This window comes from Taudactylus pleione, unplaced genomic scaffold, assembly GCF_031769625.1.
Source record: "Taudactylus pleione unplaced genomic scaffold, aTauple2 ptg000418l, whole genome shotgun sequence".
NCBI lineage: Eukaryota > Metazoa > Chordata > Amphibia > Anura > Myobatrachidae > Taudactylus > Taudactylus pleione.
This window is the reverse complement of record NW_028284820.1, coordinates 1,282,002-1,304,695: the sequence shown is the minus strand read 5'-3', so window position 1 is coordinate 1,304,695 and position 22,694 is coordinate 1,282,002. Positions and strand designations below refer to the sequence as shown.

General features: G+C 46.7%; 1 protein-coding gene across 1 annotated transcript in view; it reads left to right on the top strand.

The window, feature by feature from the left end:
- Positions 1–2,353: 2,353 nt before the first annotated feature.
- LOC148506240 (hemicentin-1-like) overlaps positions 2,354–22,694 on the top strand; it is an 89,739-nt gene continuing 69,398 nt past the window's right edge. The window contains exon 1 of the mRNA XM_088447092.1: positions 2,354–2,434. Coding sequence (XP_088303218.1) covers positions 2,383–2,434 — 52 coding nt within the window. The 5' untranslated portion in view covers positions 2,354–2,382. The remainder of the gene's footprint in view (positions 2,435–22,694) is intronic.

Here is a 22,694-nt window from a genome sequence, read left to right as displayed (position 1 = left end):
CAGTATGTGATGTGTGTCAGTGTACAGTGAGGTAGTGGGATGCATACAGTGTATGATGTGTGTCAGTGTATAGTGAGGTAGAGGGATACATACAGTGTGTGATGTGTGTCAGTGTACAGTGAGGTAGTGGGATACATACAGTATGTGATGTGTGTCAGTGTACAGTGAGGTAGTGGGATACATACAGTGTGTGATGTGTGTCAGTGTACAGTGAGGTAATGGGATACATACAGTGTGTGATGTGTGTCAGTGTACAGTGAGGTAGTGGGATACATACAGTGTGTGATGTGTGTCAGTGTATAGTGAGGTAGTGGGATACATACAGTGTATGATGTGTGTCAGTGTATAGTGAGGTAGTGATAATACAGTGTGTGATGTGTGTCAGTGTATAGTGAGGTAGTGGGATACATACAGTGTGTGATGTGTGTCAGTGTATAGTGAGGTAGTGGGATACATACAGTGTGTGATGTGTCATTGTATAGTGAGGTAGTGGGATACATACAGTGTGTGATGTGTCAGTGTACAAGGAGGTAGTGGGATACATACAGTGTGTGATGTGTGTCAGTGTACAGTGAGGTAGTGGGATACATACAGTGTGTGATGTCTGTCAGTGTACTGTGAGGTAGTGGGATACATACAGTGTGTGATGTGTGTCAGTGTACAGTGAGGTAGTGGGATACATACAGTGTGTGATGTGTGTCAGTGTATAGTGAGGTAGTGGGATACATACAGTGTATGATGTGTGTCAGTGTATAGTGAGGTAGTGATAATACAGTGTGTGATGTGTGTCAGTGTATAGTGAGGTAGTGGGATACATACAGTGTGTGATGTGTCATTGTATAGTGAGGTAGTGGGATACATACAGTGTGAGATGTGTCAGTGTACAGTGAGGTAGTGGGATACATACAGTGTGTGTTGTGTGTCAGTGTACAGTGAGGTAGTGGGATACATACAGTGTGTGATGTGTGTCAGTGTACAGTGAGGTAGTGGGATACATACAGTGTGATGTGCAGTGTACAGTGAGGTAGTGGGATACATACAGTGTGTGATGTGTGTCAGTGTACAGTGAGGTAGTGGGATACATACAGTGTGTGATGTATGTCAGTGTACAGTGAGGTAGTGGGATATATACAGTGTGTGATGTGTCAGTGTATAGTGAGGTAGTGAGATACATACAGTGTGTGATGTATGTCAGTGTACAGTGAGGTAGTGGGATACATACAGTGTGTGATGTGTATCAGTGTACTGTGAGGTAGTGGGATACATACAGTGTGTGATGTGTGTCAGTGTACAGTGAAGTAGTGGGATACATACAGTGTGTGATGTGTGTCAGTGTACAGTGAAGTAGTGGGATACATACAGTGTGTGATGTGTGTCAGTGTATAGTGAGGTAGTGGGATACATACAGTGTGTGATGTGTCAGTGTACAGTGAGGTAGTGGGATACATACAGTGTGTGATGTGTGGCAGTGTATAGTGAGGTAGTGGGATACATACAGTGTATGATGTGTGTCAGTGTATAGTGAGGTAGTGATAATACAGTGTGTGATGTGTGTCAGTGTATAGTGAGGTAGTGGGATACATACAGTGTATGATGTATGTCAGTGTACAGTGAGGTAGTGGGATACATACAGTGTGTGATGTGTGTTAGTATACAGTGAGGTAGTGGGATACATACAGTGTGTGATGTGTGTCAGTGTATAGTGAGGTAGTGGGATACATACAGTGTATGATGTGTGTCAGTGTATAGTGAGGTAGTGATAATACAGTGTGTGATGTGTGTCAGTGTATAGTGAGGTAGTGGGATACATACAGTGTGTGATGTGTCATTGTATAGTGAGGTAGTGGGATACATACAGTGTGTGATGTGTCAGTGTACAAGGAGGTAGTGGGATACATACAGTGTGTGATGTGTGTCAGTGTATAGTGAGGTAGTGGGATACATACAGTGTGTGATGTGTGACAGTGTATAGTGAGGTAGTGGGATACATACAGTGTGTGATGTGTGTCAGTGTATATTGAGGTAGTGGGATACATACAGTGTGTGATGTGTGACAGTGTATAGTGAGGTAGTGGGATACATACAGTGTGTGATGTGTGTCAGTGTATAGTGAGGTAGTGGGATACATACAGTGTGTGATGTGTGTCAGTGTACATTGAGGTAGTGGGATACATAGAGTGTGTGATGTGTGTTAGTGTATAGTAGTGAGGTAGCGGGATACAGTGTGTGACATGTGTCTGAATGTAACTCCGCTGGTTACAGGGAGTGCTGAATGTAACAGTGAAAGTGAAAGTAGAATATTACTGTAGAAAGGACGACACTGCAACCATTACAGATCGGGGTGTGGGCTGATATAACAGGGGAGAAGGACCTCACATCAACATGAGACCCCTAGATATTCTCCATTGTCTCCTGATATATCTGACAGGGGCAGGTAAGTCACCTTGTGCCGTGTTTGATTATTAGTATATACGTAATGACAGACAGGGGCCGGAAAGTTTCCATGAACTGTGTGTGATTATTAGTAGTTGTAATGACTGATGGCCAGGTACAGTAAGTCACCCTGCACTGTGTGATTATAACTATATGTATGTAATGACTGATAGGGTCAGGTAAGTCACCCTGCACTGTGTGTGATTAATAGTATATGTAAAGACTGATAAGGGCAGGTAATACACCATATCCTCTGTGATTATTAGTATATATGTAATGACTGGTAAGGGCAGGTAATACACCCTGCCCTATGTATAATTATTAGTATATGTAATGACTGATAGGGGCAGGTAAGTCACACTGCACTCTGCATGATTATTAGTATATTTAATGTCTGACAGGCAGGTAAGTCACCCTGCACGATTATTAGTGTATGTAATGACTGACAGGGACAGGTAATACACCCTGCCCTCTGTGTGATTATTAGTATACTGTATGTAATGACTGACAGGGGCAGGTAAGTCACCATGCACTGTGTGATTATTACTATATGTAATGTCTGACAGTGGCAGGTAAGTCACGCTGCATTGTGTGATTATTAGTGTATGTAATGACTGACAGGGACAGGTAATTCACCCGGCGTCCCTGTGTGATTATTAGTATAATCATACAGGGACTGTCAGGGGCAGGTAAGTCACCCTGAACTGTGTGATTATTAGTATTTGTAATGACTGACGGGGGCAGGTAAATCACTATGACCTCTGTAATGACAGACAGGGGAAGGTGTGCGATTACTGGAGGCATATGCCGGATCATCTCATTTAATTGATTCTGACAAGAACCCTATCTGTGTGGAGTTTGTATATTGTTCCTGTGTTTACTTATGGTCCTCTGGGTGCTCCTGTGCTCTGGTATCCTCTAGGGATGGACATTGTTGGGCGATGTTTGCTGACCATCTATGTTTTTCTTGTGATGTTAGTGCTTTTACCATTCGATGGCGGCATTCCGATGTTTGCCACCATCGAATGGTAATGATTTGATGGTGTTGTGATGGTTACTATTTTTTTTAATGCTGAGAGCTGCGAGGTCCCTTCCTGCAGCTCTCAGCATCGGGCATCATGCCCCGCCCCCAGTCCCACCTAGGGCCATCCCACCCCCAGTGCAGTCCTCCACCAGCCGCGAAATAGGGCTATTTCGCATATGCAAGAAGGGTATTTTGCACAAGCAAATATCAAATTAATAGTTTTATTAATCTAATACGTTTGATGCGATGGTTACTTACCATCACATCGAAAGTTTTGATGGTGGAAGCCCAGCTATCATTTAATGGTGGGCTTCCGGTGTCCATCCCTAGTTTCCTCTCACAACCCAAACACATACTGTATTGGTAAAGTGGGAGCATCAATGTGACCAGCATACAGTTAAGACAGCATGAATGTGACCACCATACAGTACAGACCAGTGACTGCCATGCAGTATCCCTGTAACCTCCATACAGTACAGAGAGATTCCTATTGACTGCCATACTGTAGATCACAGACAGCATTCCAGGGACCACCACATACCTGCCGACTTTCTGGCTGCTCCTTCCGGGAGGGAGCAGCTAGATTGGCAGGACTGGGTGGGCGTGGCCGAGACAAGGGGGCGTGACCGGTCGGGTGACATCACTTATGGGCTTGGCGTGGCATCAGTTTGGCCCCGCGGGGGGGATAGGAGGGGTGAGCGGCAGCCGGGAGAATTGCCTGCCTTCCCCGGAGGTCGGGAGCGGCACCCGATTTTCGGGAGGCTCCCGACCAAATCGGGAGGGTAGGCAAGTATGGACCACCATGACGGTTCACTGAACATCCCGCATACCACCATACATCAATTGAGCATCTCTGTGACCACTATACAGTACATTGAGAATACCAGTGACCCTTGCACAGTACATTCAGTAACAGTACATTGATCATCCCCATATCCGCCATACACTACATTGAGCATCTCAGCAACTGCCATACTGTCCATTGAGCATCCGGATGACCTCCAAATATTACATTAAAGGGGCCTATCCATTAGCAGATAAATTGAACGATATATCATTCAATCGTTCAATTTATCTGCTATAGATAGGCCCTGAACGATGACAGATGCGCACTCCCGCGGCCGATAAATTCAATCTTTCACCTCCAACATGTTGGTCAATTATCGCATATCGCTGCCAGATATTAGAAATATTTGGCAGTTTATATGCGGTAAACGTCGAACGATATTAGCAGCAGCTACAGAGCGCTGGAGAGAAAAAAATCCACTCCCTGAATGATGTCATGCGATATCGTTCATCTTTCGTCTTTTGCCAAAATCTGTCATGTACATGACAGATATGGTTCAGCACAGCCACCGGAATTTTCAAGGGATATCTTTTGTCTTTCATCTCTCAGAAATGTATCTGCTAATGGATAGGCCCCTTAAGTATCACAATGACCGCTCATACAGTGCATTGAGCATCCACATCCCACCATGCCATGCAGTACATTGAGCGGAATAGGTTTAGGAAGCCGGCGGCTGCAATCCCGACCGCCGGCTTCCCGAATCCTCTATCCCGCCTAGGGATAAATGACCGGCGTCTAAAATCTAGACGCCTGTCATTTTCCCAGCGCCGATCGAAGGGATGCCGGGCGCCACAAGCGGACAGCCGCGGGGGGGGGGAGGGTTAGGTTTAGGGTACCCGGGGGGGAATTAGGGTTAGGCACCCCTCCGGGAGGGTTAGGGTTAGGCTAGGGGGAGGGAGGGTTAGGGTTAGGCACCCCCGAGGGGGACTGAGGGTTAGGCACCACCCCGGGGGACTTAGGTTTAGGCAGCGGAGAAGGGGGGGTTAGGGTTAGGCACTTAGAGGGTTAGGGTTAGGCACTTGGGGGGGAGGTTAGGGTTAGGCACCCCTAAGGAGGGTTAGGGTTAGGGGGGTTGGTTAGGTTAGTAAGTACTTACCTTAGGGACGATTGGGATTTCCAGCGCTGTCGGGCTTCCGCTGCCAGGCTCTGCTGTTTTGTCGGACTGCCGCAGCCGGGAATCGAACCGCCGGTCATGCGGCAGCCGGCTATTCATACCGAATGCCATTGAGCATCACTTTTCTCTACGGTATCTGCAAAGATGTTATCGTCATCATACTGTTGTATGGCGATTGATATCAGGCAGCTATTACTAAAGCACACATCTGGTGCTCATTGTTTTTGTTCCATATGGCAGGATTACTTGTTGGTATATGTAGGCAGTCCAGTGGTACCTGACAGAACAGCAGCTTGTGAGGGGAATTTTGTGTTCTAGATCTTGCATATGCACATTGGGGCCGGCCAGGAGGCAAGATGCAGCACGTCAGCATTAGGCTAATGCGCTATGGGACTTGCTGGGATTGCTGTAGGGGGGAGATTTCTCTCCTCTACTCTGCCAACCGAGATGCTGTCGCTTCCTACTTCACCTCGATAAGAGGCCAGGCAGCAAGAGCTTTAGTGGCGTGATAAGTGCCGCAACAACACATCTCCCCCACAGCATCTTACCATGTTTCAGTCTCTTCTCTTCCTGTAGTCATTGCAGTTTTTCACCTCAGGGTGCTTACAATAGGAATCCCTAAAACTGCTATACCCCCATGATGACATGACTAGATACTACTCTGAGAAGCTGTAGGAAGGAATATTTAATGTAAAGAATCGGGTAAATGCTGCTGTAATCACTAATTGGAAAACAGAGCTTAGACTACTTACCTGAAAGCTGTGGTGCCGATCTCTGCCAGGCTGGGTGGGTAGCTCTGTCTGGCGAGATAATACAATCCAGGGGATAATTTCGGAGCAAGACTGCCAAGGTGCAGCATCTCATTTAAAGTTTTACATTTTAAGTTCAGAGTTTATCATGGAGTGGTCAGTGGTCACAAATGCTCACATTTACAAACAGGTAATGATCCACAAGCAAATGTATGTTTTAAAGTGCAAAACATCTGAATACTTAAACAGTGCGTTAATTGCCCTCAGTTTAATCAATATTGCTTGTGCGTTCACATCCATCAAAACACATAGTTACAATCTAAGCTCTTACACATTACAGTAATCCATACTTTCCTACTCCCCCAGAACAGCCGGGAGGCTCCCAAATCTCAGGTGCTGCTCCTGGCTGCCTGAAAGAGCATTCAAGTCTCTCGGTACTGCACTGCGTCTGCTCGGCACCGCCCACTTCTAGAGTAAAGTGGGCGGTCTGGGTGGCCGATGACACAATTCGTGCTGAATTGCGTCAACGTAGCCATGCCCCCTGCTTCACAAGGCCAGTAATCTTGGCATTGTATAGCGCCGTAACTCCCCCTGAACCGACCCACCTATACTCCCAGCGCCAGCTACAAGGGGGGGTCACACACACTGGGGGTCACACACACACACTCACTCATACACACACTGTCACACGCCGGCCTGGAGACCCCAGAATCAGACCCCGTCGCGTACCTGTGCGGGCGCTGACCCGCGCTGTCTTCCGGCTCCCGCGCTGTACGCTCCTTCCTCTTCTCCCAAGGCAGTCTCCGCTGTTGTCCTCTGGAGGGTCCCGCTGCTGTGCTGCTCCCACGCCGGCTCCTGCTCACCGCTGGTCCCCGCTGACTACCTCCAGGAAGCGCTGTCCTCCGGTCCATGGGCGCGGCCATCTTGAATTGCCCATGTGACCCCACTACCACCAATGAGGAGCCTTCTTCTTCTCTCTCAGCCTGTCAGCTCCCAGTGTCCACTATAAAAGAATCCCCAATGCTCACACAAGTTGCCAGTGCAACTAGTTTCTTAGTTTAGCTAAGTAGCCTTCCCACTGCGCTCCAGCCGCTCCACGTAGCCACTCAGCTACCAACGTCTACCCACGGCTATCCAGCCGCTCCACGTAGCCGCTCAGCTACCAACATCTACCCACGGCTATCCAGCCGCTCTACGTAGCCACTCAGCTACCAACGTCTACCCACGGCTATCCAGCCGCTCCACATAGCCACTCAGCTACCAACGTCTACCCTAGGCTCTCCAGCCGCTCCACGTAGCTTCCTAGCTATCTCGTTACTGCCGCATTCCTCAAACTCCTGTCAGTTCGCTGCACCATCTCATGCGGAGAAACTTCATTAAGCCAAGCCTCCTCCAGCAAGATATGTCGTCACGCCTGGACAACATTCAGTCCTTACTGGCTCATCCCGCTCCCGCTGGCTCCCAAGCCGCCTCTCCTCCTGTGGTGTCACCTGCTCCTCCGGTTCTACCTCCTGCTCGTCTTCAGCTCTCCCCTCCGAGCAAGTTCGATGGCAACCCCAAATTATGCAGGGGTTTTTTAAATCAATGCGAAATCCAATTCGAGCTACAATCCGCCAACTTTCCGACGGCCAGAACCAGGGTGGCATATATCATCTCTCTACTCTCTGGCCAAGCACTCGATTGGGTCTCGCCCCTTTGGGAGAAGTCAGATCCCCTGCTCTCCAACTACCCCGAATTTGTTGCTACATTTCGCAAAATCTTTGATGAACCCGGAAGAACCACCTCCGCATCAGCTGATATTCTACGCCTCCGTCAGGGCAGCAGGACCGTCGGCCAATACGTAGTCCAGTTCCAGACTCTGGCTTCAGAACTCAATTGGAACGAGGATGCCCTCATCGCTGCCTTCTGGAGTGGCCTTTCTGAAAGGCTCAAAGACGACCTAGCTTCCCGTGACCTTCCAACCAGTTTGGATGGGTTAATCTCCCTCTGCAACAAGGTGGATCTCCGTCACAGGGAGCGTGCCTTGGAAAGAGGCAGATTTGATCGTGGAAGGCCACGTCCAGTTTCCCGCTTACCCTCTCCTCCTCTGGGCGAAGAACCCATGCAGGTCAACCGCTCTCATTTATCGGCTGAGGAGCGTCAGAAAAGGCGGAGGCAGAACCTCTGTATGTACTGCGGATCTCCTCAACATTTAGTTAAAACTTGTCCCATTCGTCCAGGAAACACCTCCTCCTAACTTATGAAAGAGAGGTTAAGTTAGGAGTTGCCATTGAATCACAAAGGAAGTCTGATTCCACCATCCAGGCTCATTTAAAGTGTCCTCGAGGTTCCAAAGCTGTATTAGCTCTCCTGGATTCCGGAGCGGCAGAGAACTTTGTCACTACTGAATTTGTCCAGAAGCATCAAATCCCCATGGAAGCGTTGCCTCGAGTCATCACTTTAACCGCCATCGATGGTAGTCGCATTTCTAGTGGAACCATCACCCATCGTACAACACCACTTAAACTTACCATTGGGGTGCTCCATTCCGAACAACTATCCTTCCTAGTGATTCCCAAAGCCTCTCATTCTTTAGTCCTCGGATTACCCTGGCTACAGAGACATTCACCTCAAATCAATTGGACCACCATGCAAATAATCTCCTGGGGTTCCAATTGCTTCAAAGGTTGCCTTCAGCGGGTAATACCTATCAGATCTTCCGTTGTACGGGATTCTACAGACCTGCCCAAAGCCTACGATGGGTTTCAGGACGTCTTTAGCAAACAGAGCGCAGACCTGTTACCTCCCCATCGTGATTGGGACTGTCCCATAGATCTGATTCCCGGGAAGAATCCTCCTAGGGGCCGAACCTATCCTCTATCTCTCCCTGAGACTCAGGCCATGTCGGAGTACATTACGGAAAACTTAAATAAAGGCTTCATTCGACCTTCCACGTCTCCAGCAGGGGCTGGATTTTTCTTCGTAAAAAAAAAAGATGGTGGCTTGCGCCCGTGTATTGACTACCGGGGTCTTAATGAAATAACTATTAAGAATCGCTACCCTCTTCCTCTCATTACAGAGTTATTTGATAGAGTCAAGGGAGCCACAGTTTTTTCCAAACTCGACCTAAGAGGAGCCTATAATTTAATTCGTATCCGTCCAGGCGATGAATGGAAAACGGCCTTCAACACCAGGGATGGGCACTATGAGTATCTCGTTATGCCCTTCGGCCTCTGTAATGCTCCGGCCGCCTTCCAGTTTTTCGTCAATGAAATCTTCCGGGACCTCTTGTACAAGTGTGTGGTCGTTTACTTAGACGACATTTTGATTTTTTCTCAAGACCTCCAAACTCATCGAGACCAGGTCAAACAAGTCCTTCTGAGGTTGCGGTCCAATCAACTGTTTTGCAAATTAGAGAAGTGTCTGTTTGAGGTCTCAAGTGTACCATTCCTGGGATACATTATCTCCGGAACAGGCCTTCAAATGGATTCGTCAAAACTACAAGCCATTCTTGATTGGTCTCTTCCTTCTTCCTTAAAATCCATACAAAGATTCCTAGGATTTGCCAATTACTATCGCAAGTTTGTAAAAGGTTTCTTGACTCTGGTAGCTCCGATTACAGCCCTCACCCGCAAGGGAGCAGATCCAACTATATGGCCCGTCGAAGCTACCTCTGCATTTCAACTTCTTAAGCAAGCCTTCATCTCCGCTCCCATCTTAAAGCAACCAGACTCCACCCGGCCCTTTATCCTGGAGGTGGATGCATCCTCTGAAGGTGTCGGTGCAGTGCTCTCCCAGCGATTTAAAGATGAAAAACTTCATCCCTGTGGTTTCTTTTCCCGGAAGTTTTTGCCTGCAGAGAAGAACTACACCATTGGAGATCAAGAGTTACTCGCCATGAAACTAGCCCTCGAAGAATGGCGATATCTTCTAGAAGGAGCTCATTACCCCATTACCATTTTTACTGACCATAAGAACCTCCTTTATCTTAAATCTGCAAATTGCTTGAACCCTCGTCAAGCCCGGTGGGCAATGTTTTTCTCCAGATTTAACTTCAAAGTCTCCTATCGCCCCGGTTCACAAAACCTCAAAGCCGACGCACTCTCCCGTTCCATGACGAGCAACCCTGATCTACCCATGGAGCAGCCCCAACCAATCTTGAATTCCGCTTCCTTCGCCTCTACCCAATTATCTTCTATACCCCCGGTTGGGAAGACTTTCGTCGCTCCGGAACTCCGCAAGAGGTTACTGCATTGGGCTCATGCTTCCCGGTTCTCTGGTCACCTGGGTATGGATAAAACCCTAGAATTTATCCAGCGGTCCTATTGGTGGTCTTCGATGAAAAAGGACGTCAGGTCTTATGTGTCTTCATGCATCAAATGTGCCCAACACAAGATATCTCGGCGGGTTCCACACGGTCAACTCCAACCTCTTGCAATTCCATCTAAGCCATGGACTCACCTATCTATGGATTTCATCTCTGATCTTCCTCCATCTCGGGGCCACAACACAATTTGGGTTATCGTGGATCGTTTTTCTAAAATGGCTCATTTCGTACCACTTACTGGGCTTCCGTCTGCACCTCTACTCGCCCAGAGCTTTATAAAAGAGATCTTCAAGCTCCACGGCCTTCCTCAAGAGATCATCTCCGACAGGGGAGTACAGTTCGTAGCGAAGTTCTGGAGGTCACTCTGCTCAGCCCTTCAGGTAAAACTCAAATTTTCTACCGCTTATCATCCCCAGACCAACGGTCAGACCGAAAGGGTCAATCAAGACCTGGAATAGTTCCTGCGCACTTTTGTCTCCTCTTCCCAAGATGACTGGATTGAACTTCTTCCTTGGGCCGAATTTGCCCACAATAATCATTATCACACATCCACCAGCTCAACTCCTTTTTTTACAGTTTTTGGTCAACATCCTCGAGTGCCAGATTTCCCTCTTCTTCCCACATTAGATGTGCCTGCGGCCAAAATGTCCCTTCAACGATTCTCCAACATCTGGAAAAAGGTTCGTTCCTCTCTGACTAAAACGTCAGCCCGGTACAAGAGATTTGCTGACCGCCAAAGACGAGCGGTTCCAAATTTCCGACCTGGGGATATGGTCTGGCTCTCTACCCGAAACCTAAGACTCCGAGTACCCTCGATGAAATTTGCTCCGCGATTCATTGGTCCATTCCCAATCATCAAAGTCCTGAATCCTGTGGCTTACAAGTTAAAGCTTCCTCCATTTCTTCGCATTCCAAGTTCCTTCCATATTTCTCTTTTAAAACCACTAGTCTTAAACCGATTTCAGAAGGTCCTGCCTAAAGCTTCTAGTGTTCAAGCACAGCAGGGAGAGGAGTTCGAAGTTGACAGAATCTTAGATTCCCGTTGTCGATACAACCGTCTTCAATACCTTATCGACTGGAAGAATTATGGTCCGGAGGAACGAATCTGGATAAATGCCTCCGATGTCCATGCACCCCGTCTGGTCAAAGCGTTCCATGTGAAATTTCCTCATAAACCAAGGAAGTGTCCGGTGGCCACTCTTGAAGAAGGGGGTACTGTCACACGCCGGCCTGGAGACCCCAGAATCAGACCCCGTCGCTTACCTGTGCGGGCGCTGACCCGCGCTGTCTTCCGGCTCCCGCGCTGTACGCTCCTTCCTCTTCTCCCAAGGCAGTCTCCGCTGTTGTCCTCTGGAGGGTCCCGCTGCTGTGCTGCTCCCACGCCGGCTCCTGCTCACCGCTGGTCCCCGCTGACTACCTCCAGGAAGCGCTGTCCTCCGGTCCATGGGCGCGGCCATCTTGGATTGCCCATGTGACCCCACTACCACCAATGAGGAGCCTTCTTCTTCTCTCTCAGCCTGTCAGCTCCCAGTGTCCACTATAAAAGGATCCCCAATGCTCACACAAGTTGCCAGTGCAACTAGTTTCTTAGTTTAGCTAAGTAGCCTTCCCACTGCGCTCCAGCCGCTCCACGTAGCCACTCAGCTACCAACGTCTACCCACGGCTATCCAGCCGCTCCACGTAGCCGCTCAGCTACCAACGTCTACCCACGGCTATCCAGCCGCTCCACGTAGCCTCTCAGCTACCAACGTCTACCCACGGCTATCCAGCCGCTCCACGTAGCCACTCAGCTACCAACGTCTACCCACGGCTATCCAGCCGCTCCACGTAGCCACTCAGCTACCAACGTCTACCCACGGCTATCCAGCCGCTCCACGTAGCCTCTCAGCTACCAACGTCTACCCACAGCTATCCAGCCGCTCCACGTAGCCACTCAGCTACCAATGTCTACCCACGGCTATCCAGCCGCTCCACGTAGCCACTCAGCTACCAACGTCTACCCACGGCTATCCAGCCGCTCCACGTAGCCACTCAGCTACCAACGTCTACCCACGGCTATCCAGCCGCTCCACGTAGCCACTCAGCTACCAACGTCTACCCACGGCTAACCAGCCGCTCCACGTAGCCACTCAGCTACCAACATCTACCCACGGCTATCCAGCCGCTCCACGTAGCCACTCAGCTACCAACGTCTACCCACGGCTATCAAGCCGCTCTACGTAGCCACTCAGCTACCAACGTCTACCCACAGCTATCCAGCCGCTCCACATAGCCACTCAGCTACCAACGTCTACCCTAGGCTATCCAGCCGCTCCACGTAGCTTCCTAGCTATCTCGTTACTGCCGCATTCCTCAAACTCCTGTCAGTTCGCTGCACCCTCTCATGCGGAGAAACTTCATTAAGCCAAGCCTCCTCCAGCGAGCGTCTGCGCCAAATAATACAGATCCAAGGCCCAGTCCGGGAACACAGCTCCTAAATTCCACGTTTGTGACACACAAAGACTCACATACTCACCCTGCTGCAGAAGACTCTGCTCCCGGTGCTGGATGCAGTAGAAACCGCTTCAGAAGGTGAGTAATTAAGGATTAATTAAGCTAATTAGAACTTCCAATTGCTTCATTAGTCCTCAGGGTGGGTGCCTCCGGGGCCCCAGAGCAAGTCCTGCTGATTTCTCCTAAAATTAAAGATTTTAGGAAAAATCTGACTTGCTCTGGAGAATAAATATAGAAATCACGAGTCCCATTTTCAGTCACCTTATTGAATAGCAAAACCCTGCAGCTGCGGGATAAACCCCACGATGCAGGTTTTTAAAAAAAAAAAATCTTGCCTGCAATTGTATTCCCCCATAGGGTTCTTATGACAACTTGATAGACCGGTGAATACAAATTTGTGGGTGAGAACATTTTACACCTGCAAAATGATCTTCTTTGCACAAAGTCCTATTTAACCCACCGAAATGGGTGAGGTAAGCATTGTAAATAAATTGCATGAGCTATTCGGTTTCTATGTGGTGAAATAGCACGTGATGTCCTTGGCATAGAAACGCGTGAGGTCACAGCACTATACTCACACCCTTTGTCTTCCCCAAAGTATGTACCAAGATTACCTTTTAAAAAACTATTTAAATGTTTTTCAAATTCCAGGTCTTTCTAGTAAATGATGACAAAAGAACAAAATTTACAAAATGTGGAACTTTTTTTTATATATACAGTATAAATGGACCTTCCTATGTCAAGTGATCTACTGCAAATTATCTTACTATTTACTTTTACTTCCATTTTCTGCACACATTTCATAATATAAGAGAATGTCTTAAATATACTTTTTTTTTTAATCTCATGTAGTTTTTGAGCTACAGTATGAGTATTTGAAAATGATAGAAATCCACAAATTTTGGCACTCGTGAGCATACAAAAAACTAATTTCCCCAGGATGAAAATATAAAAACAAAAAAAAGTTATTCAGAACTTAACAGGCTTTACCTTGGTATGCCACAATACTAGATTTAAGGAAGATGACAAACTCCAACCTTTATAAAACAGATTTCAGAAACATAAAAAACACACGTACAATAATTTAAAATCGTAAAAAAAAAGAAACCCTTTGTATCGTTTTCTTTAATGTTTTAAGATTGTCCATACCATATTTCAAGTTGGGATCTAAATGGGCTGTAATATTTTTAGTAATGTTTGTTTTCAGATTTTGCACTATATTTCAGTTAAATATAATAAATAAAAAAGAAAAAGTTGCTAATTTTTTTTGTGCTTATTACTTATTTAATACTGGCAGTGATTTTTTCCTATAAATTAGCTTTATGCTTTATTAAATATCTCAAAACCTGAAGACAGCAAGATCTTATATTATAAGTTGAACTTTTTTTTTTCTCTGAAATTGAAAAAAAATAAAAAAATAGAAAACTTGATAAATATTTGTGTAATATTATAAAGCATCAGAGTGAATTGTTTGGACAAACCTAAAAGCAGGGCTCTGCTGTTGGTAGGGACTTGGCTTTACGTGCATTGACAAGCCAGTGATTTGGACCCGTGGATGTGTTAATCATTGCAACCTATCAGAGTCTAGTTAACATTTTCGTAGTATAGTTTAGAAAATTAAAATAACACATTTGATTGCTTGCAATGAGCAACACCATTAGTTTATTTATTTTCACTATTTTTGATAAGTGCTGTAGCTCAGTTTTATCAGTCGTGTTCTGAAGCAACTAGCATACCTCCCAACATATGAGAGGAAATGTAGTCCGGATCCTGGCGCTCAAGATCTCGACAGTTAGAATATTGGCTCTGGAATCCCAACGGTCATCAGAATACTGTCTTCAAAATCCTGATGGTCACAATCCCGATGACGAGTATTAGGTTTAGGGTTAGGCTACGGGAAGGGCCGAGTAGGGTTGGGCTACGGGAGTGGAGGGGTAGGCTGCCAAAGTGGATGGTCAGGTTTAGGCTGCAGGAGGGGAGGCTTAGGGTTAGGCTGCCAAAGGGGACGGGTAAATTAGGCTGTGGGAGCGGTAAGTATAGCGTTAGGGTAAGGGTTAGAATGCTTAGCAACAAGCATCAGGATTTTGACCGTCAGGATTCCCGATCCGGCATTGTGTACCCAACCCCTGTTGATAGTTTGACGTCGGGCCCCTATGCACGCTGAAGGTGCGCATCTGATAAAGGTAGTGGCTTTCTGGGAAGGGGGCATGTCATTGCAGCATGCCTTCATTCTAGGGGCATGCCCACCGCTCCCTGAGCTGCTGTTTAGATGCAGTGCACATGTGTACGGCATATATTCACCCCAGAGCAGCGTTGAGAAATTGCTCCTCCAAATATCTTAATCCTGTCCTGAGAAAATTAAAGTTCTGTAGCCTTTAGTATTGCATTTTACATTTTTTTCCCACCTTTCCTGCACTCCTTCCAAGTTCCCCCAATCTACCACTGACTCACTAGCACATCTCTCCATCTCTGCAAAGTCAGCCTTCCTAAAATCTAACACTTTTGTTTTTGTATGGCATGAATTGGACTCTGGGCCTGATTCAGACCCGCTCGTGAGCGCTGAGCGCTTGCAAGCGGGTCGATGTTGGGCAAGTGCGCATGCGCACGACGGAGGGTGCACCGTCGTGCGCATGCGCAAGACCCGGATAGCGATGGGCAAGCCGTCGCTCCGGGTCTCGCACCAAAGGGGGCGTGCTGTCGATGGTGAGTGACAGCACGCCCTCTTTGGTGGGCGTGCTGGGGGCGTGGCTGCCCAGGCGGAGGCGTTCCCATGGGAACGCCTACCGTCTGGGTCCGGCCCCACTGACATCACAAGTGATGTCAGAGAGAGTGCTTTTGGCTCTGATAGAGCCAAAATCACTCCAGGGCTTGCGGCCAACGAGACCCTACCGCAAGGGTCTCGTCGCAAGCCCGATGGTCGCGATGGTCTTGACCATCGCGACCATCATCATGGATGCTCGCATAAGCTGTGGGTGGTAACCCACAGCTATGCGAGCGGCCAAAAGGCCGCACTATGAAAAAAAAAAAACGCCCTGATTCAGAGCGGGCGCTCGTTCAGAGCGTCCGGCTCTGAATCAGGCCCTCTGTCTTATACTAAACCATACTATTTGGTATTCACTGGATCCCACCCACATTTACAGCTTTGATGTCCCATTGACTAGTATACCGAGAGGAATAAAGATTGGGGAACCTAAGGAATAAAATTAGATCACTTGATGTGGCATGACCCGAACGTTCGACAGTGTATTCGGAAAGTATACACAGCGCTTCACTTTTTCCACATTTTGTTATGTTACAGCCTTATTCCAAAATTCTACACACAATACCCCATAATGACAATGTGTAAAAAGTTTTTTTGAGATTTTTGCAAATGTTATAAAAAAAACCCAAAAACTAAGAAATCACATGTACATAAGTATTCACAGCCTTTGCTCAATACTTTGTTGATGCACCTTTGGCAGCAATTACAGCTTCAAGTATTTTTGAATATGATTCCGCAAGCTTGGCATACCTATCTTTGGACAAGTTCGCCCATTCCTCTTTGCAGCACCTCTCAAGCTCCATCAGGTTGGATGGGAAGCGTCGGTGCACAGCCATTTTCAGATCTCTCCAGAGATGTTCAATCGGATTCATGTCTGGGCTCTGGCTGGCCAATCAAGGACATTCACAGAGTTGTCCTGAAGCCACTCCTTTGATATCTTGGCTGCGTGCTTAGGGTCATTGTCCTGCTGAAAGATGAACCGTCGCCCCAGTCTGAGGTCAAGAGTGCTCTGGAGCAGGTTTTCATCCAGGATGTCTCTGTACATTGCTGCATTCATCTTTCCCTCTATCCTGACTAGTTTCCCAGTTCCTGCCGCTGAAAAACATCCCCACAGCATGACGCTGCCACCACCATGCTTCACCGTAGGGATGGTATTGGCCTGGTGATGAGCGGTGCCTGGTTTCCTCCAAACATAATGCCTGGCATTGACGCCAAAGAGTTCAATCTTTGTCTCATCAGACCAGAGAATTTTGTTTCTCATGGTCTGAGAGTCCTTCAGGTGCATTTTAGCAAACTCCAGGCATGCTGCCATGTTCTTTTTACTAAGGAGTGGCTTCTGTCTGGCCACTCTACCATACAGGCCTGATTGGTGGATTGCTGCAGAGATGGTTGTCCTTCTGGAAGGTTCTCCTCTCTCCACAGAGGAATGTTGTAGCTCTGACAGAGTGACCATCGGGTTCTTGGTCACTTCCCTGACTAGGGGCCTTCTCCCACGATCGCTCAGTTTAGACGGCCGGCCAACTCTAGGAAGAGTCCTGGGGGTTCCGAACTTCTTCCATCTACGGATGATGGAGGCCACTGCTCATTGGGACCTACAAAGCAGCAGATATTTTTCTGTAGCCTTTCCCAGATTTGTGCTTCGAGACAATCCTGTCTCGGAGGTCTACAGACAATTCCTTGGACTTCATGCTTGGTTTGTGCTCTGACATGCACTGTCAAGTGTGGGAACTTATATAGACAGGTGTATGCCTTTCAAAATCATGTCCAAACAGCTGAATTTAACACAGGTAGACTCCAATTAAGCTGTAGGAAAATCTCAAGGATGATCAGTTTAAACAGGATCCACCTGAGCTCAATTTTGAGCTTCATTGCAAAGGCTGTGAATACTTATGTACATGTGATTTCTTAGGTTTTTTTTTTTATTAAATTTGCAAAAAGCTAAAAAAAACTTTTTACACATTGTCATTATGGAGTATTGTGTGTAGAATTTTGAAGACAAAAATGAATTGATTCCATTTTGGAATAAGGCTGTAACATAACAAAATGTGGACAAAGTGAAGCGCTGTGAATGCACTGTATATAATGATTACATTTTTACTATATTGGTAGGTTAATTCCCCAGTAGGAGAAACAAAAATTGGCATATTGGCCCAAATGTAATAGAGGGCAAAATTTGCAAAGTGCAGAGATTTTGGCGATTTAGCACAAAGATTTAAAGCGGCAATTGTTTAAATTTGATGAAATCTCTGCATTTTGCAAATCTCGCACTCGTTACATTTGAGCTAATGTTTGTCTTTTTCTTCTGCAAGTCCTTGATCCCTGACACCTTTATAAACATGTACGTATGGGATAGAGCGGGTTATAATGCTTTAAAAGGACTTTACTTTATAGGGTGGTTTTAAAGTCCACGTGCAGTAAATTTATATAGTCACACGAAGAATCTGAAAACAAATCAGCCCCAAACTAACAGCAAAAATGCATACGAATAAAACTTTTATATATGACGTTTGCAGTGAGCTTTTATCATGTGTGCATCCAAAGTTATTCAAGTACAGTATTAAAGTTGCACTGGGACTTTGTAACCAGCCTGTGCTGTATATAACTGTAGGCCAAATGTACATTCAGCTGAGTGACTGTTGCAACGTAGCAGTAATTATAGCTATTCCCAGGTAAAGAAAATTCTCTTCATTAATGGCGTAATTAGACAGTATTTATCATAGACAGTATATATTATAGAACAGATTGCAGCTTCATCAGCCACAAACTCATGCTTAAATGGTTCTCTTCCTTCCAAAAATGGATTTTGGTTTAAAATGTAAAATTTTCCTTTCTTACACCCATCAGGTTTCAAAGACGTTAGATCTGCCTAACCCATGACAGGCTCCTTCAGCTATAGTCAGTAAATGAAAAACAACAATTGCCAACAAGAGAATAGAAAATAAATGCGGGATGCGGTCAGGAAGCCGATGGTCGAAATGCCAACCGCTGGCTTCCAGACTGTCTAATCCCGGCAAGGGTCTAATGACAGGCGTCAAGATCCCGACGCCTGTCATTTTACCTATGCCGGGAGCCCGACGCCCGGCATACCGAACAAAGGTAAGCCGGGCGGCGGGCACGGATAGCTGCTTTAGGTTAGGGCAGAGGTTCCCAAAATCCGCAATTACAGTCCACATTTTAGGGATATCCATGCTTGAGCACAGGTGACTTAATTGGTACCTCAATCCATTTGATTTAACCATCTGGACTCAAGCTTGGATATCCCTAAAATGTGGACTGTAATGGCGGACTTTGGGAACCTCTGGGTTAGGGGCTTCCAGGGGGGACTTAGGATTAGGCACACCCCCGGAGGGTTAGGGTTAGGCTAGGGCAGGGATGGGGAACCTCAGGCCCAGGGGCCGTATAAGGCCCCCGGAATCATTAGGTCTGGCCCTCTGAGCTTTTTTCTGCTGGCCTCACCTGGCTAGCAGGGGGCCTAGAATTGCACCCTGCAGCCAGAATCTATGCAGCACTGTCGCCTGGAGCGTCCTTAGGAGGCTTCAGACGGTCACACCGCTGCCCTTACAGCTCCCCGAAGCATTCTCAAGATGCTCCAGGCATTGCTGTAATCACCGGCGATTGTGGCTCCGCCCCGTGTCACAGTACACGGAGGGGGTGTGGTCTACACCAGGCCCACGAATAATGTTATATATATCAAAATGGCCCTTAGCTTTAGGCTGCGGGGAAGGGGGGGTTAAGTTTAGGAACTTACAGGGGGGGTTAGGCACTTGTGGGGGAGGTTAGGGTTAGGCACCCCTAAGGGAGGGGTCAGGGGGGGGGGAGTTAGGTTAGTAAATGTAGAAAATACTTACCTGTCGGGATCTTCACTGCCGGTGTACCAGCGTCGGGATTCGAACCGAACATGCGTCCGGCGGTATTTCATACCAATCCCATAAATGCAGGTAGCTGTTAGTGCTATAACTACTTGAAGGCAGGATCTATTACTGGGAGATAGGGGTCTATGTACTAAGCCCTGGAGAGGATAAAGTATCAACCAATCAGCTCCTAACTGTCATTTTTCAAACACAGCCTGTAAAGTGACAGGAGCTGATTGGTTGGTACTTTATCTCCATCCACTTTACCTCTCTCTGGGTGGGATGTGCTAAGCTGAAAAATGCTTTAAAACCCCCTAAAATGTCATTTTACTGCATTTCCCATCTATACTAAGCACCAGAATGCGGTTTGTCCCAGTGGGTAACGCCTATGGGCTTCTTTTCGGGATGTCCCCTAAGAGGGATCCAATCGGATCCCTCCCATTTGCCCCCGTGGCGCGTGCATCCCCTATCCTAGTCTATCGCAAAGGACAGCTCTTATCGGGAGAGCTGTACTTTGCGATTTTCATTGCATTTCTAAGTACACAGCGGGGTAATTAAGAGTTCTGTTCCACTTGTGTTACCTGTCTATACTAGACACAGGAATACATATACTTTCTTTCTTGAGCCACCCAAGTGGGCTTACTTCACCATTCCTGGGGTATAGGCATAATTACTGGGAGGATGAGCAGCCCGATATAGCACTGTGAGGGGGGGGGGGGGGGGGGTAGAGCCATAATGGTGCTATTCAGCACGAATCATGCCACCGGCTGGGTGGACCGCCTACTACACTCAGGACCCCCGGGAGGCCTTTTCACTCTTCTTGTCCGAAATTTGTAAGCCAAACAAACGTACCGGTATGGCTTTCTCCAGGTAAAGTGATTAAGATAAGTGTTTTAGTTTATTAAATACTAGTAAAGGGACCCAGTCAATGCTGGGTCATCCTCTGCCCGCTGCTGCTCCCCAACACTGTGTTCTGCCCCCTCCCCGCTATGGGGCTGATTCAGAGGTGGACACTATAGGACAGCAGCTCTGTGAAAATATGCTATAGCAGCACGATGCGTCTTAAGTAAAATGATGCACCTTTTATCCAAAGATGCAGCTATAGGATCAACTGCATAACCATCGGACATCTGAGTTACTCAGGTTGCCCGCTGTAATCGCGCTCCTGGAACCAGTGAAGCTGCATCCATGGACGCAGTCCCTGGCTTCGACACGCCCAGGTAACAGGGCCGATACACCCGTGTTTTCTGGAAAGCTGATTGCGTAGTCCCCAAAATAGGTGTAACCTGGTCGCACAAGAGTTATATAGTCTGTTGTGAATTTAAGTTTATGAGAACCCCGCAGTAACTGATCTAATAATTAGAGAGAGGGGGGTGCTACCACAGACATATTAATATAAATATCAAAAAAGCAAGAGAAAAACTGAAATGTACAACAGTAGTGCACTGGAGAGTTCTTATATTAAAACATAACTTTTATTATTGATTCCATGGTATTATATAAATACCTTGCTTTGATAAAGCTATTAGCGAAACGCTGCGTCGGTCCTGCGGCGTGCCCTGCCAGTTCCTACCATGTCTAAAGGTGATACAAATGTCTTAACTAAGATTATGCCAGTAAATCCCGAGAGGGCTTTGTTATATGGTGACAGTGCGAGTCCAGTGTGGCACAACAGTGTCTAGATGCCTGGAAGCTGCTTTCTAATAAAAAACATGAGAGGCTCAATAGAAGATTAATACTATTCTGTACTCAGACAGGAGACTATAAGACACTCAGCTTATGTGTTTCTCCCACCTATTCCTTTACAAGTGATAAAAATTATATTGAGCATATATGTGAACAAGAACACCAGGTATAAATTTGCATATATGTCCCAGAATGCACCTCTACTAATGCTTTGAGATATACTTTCCATTGGAGGGGAGAAGGTGTAACGCTAGATTACAATTTCACATTATACTCTAACCCTAATTAGTGTTGATCAATAAGTGAGAATATCGATTTATACATAAGATATTCATAATCACTATTATGGCAATAGCACTTAGGGAGGATCACTCAACAACTAATTAAGAGCCACTATTGTGTATAATAACAGATAGGCTCATGGTACAACTGTTTGTAGGCATCCACACTTAAGGGCCCATTTATCATTCAATATTTGAGGTAAAATCCAATACTAAATATCCCCCGGACGTATGAAGGAGGGACTGCAGCGGGTATCTCTGATACCTGCTGTGATTCCTCCATTGCTGCTGGCAGCCGCCTCCCCCATAGGTTTCTATGGGGGATGCGATGCTGCCAAATGTACCAATATCCGGAATGTGAAGCATTCCCGATATTGTCCCCAGCAGCTAACACCATCTGAAGATCGCGTTAGCCGCTGTAATCTATAGGCACTTACCGCATATCAGCCAGCGGAGGGATCTCCCAGATCCCTCCGCCGGCAATGGGGCGCCGCTCATGTGCAGTCCGCGGGACTGCGCAGCAGCAGCCCCGAATGCACTCCGGCCACATCGCAGGAACGGGCTCCCGTCACCCTGCATGTGCCGGTTAATACATCCTTTTGCAATGCGATCATGGGCGATACTGCATGCCCTGATCGCATTGCAAACTGCGATTATTAATAAATGGGCCCCTTAGGACTCTAAAGGGTCAATCCTATTAGGTGTGAATTGTGAGGTGCGAGTTGCGATTTTCACTTCGAATTTGCATAGCGAATTCATTTTGCAATCCAATTAGCAACTCGCACTGATCAGTCAGACTGAATTTGCAGGTTAAAATTTGGGAACACTGTGCTGAACCCCTTGGACACCCCCCCTAATGACCAATTAGGCAATTGGACATTTCTAATTAGCTTATTTAGTCCAATAATTACTTCATTTTTTGAGGTTAAAAAAAATGCCCTCAAATTTTCCCAAAATCAACTTTTTCGTTAGTTTAGGCACGCCAAATTTAATTACAATAATTTTTTAGTTGGATAATAATTGTTTTTAACATTTTTTTTCCATTTTTCAAGGTGCCCTCAAAAGTACCCCAAAATCACCTTTTTCCTACTTTTTTTTTGCATTTTTCGTTTAATTCGTTTAAGATTAAACGAAAAAAGTTTTGTTTT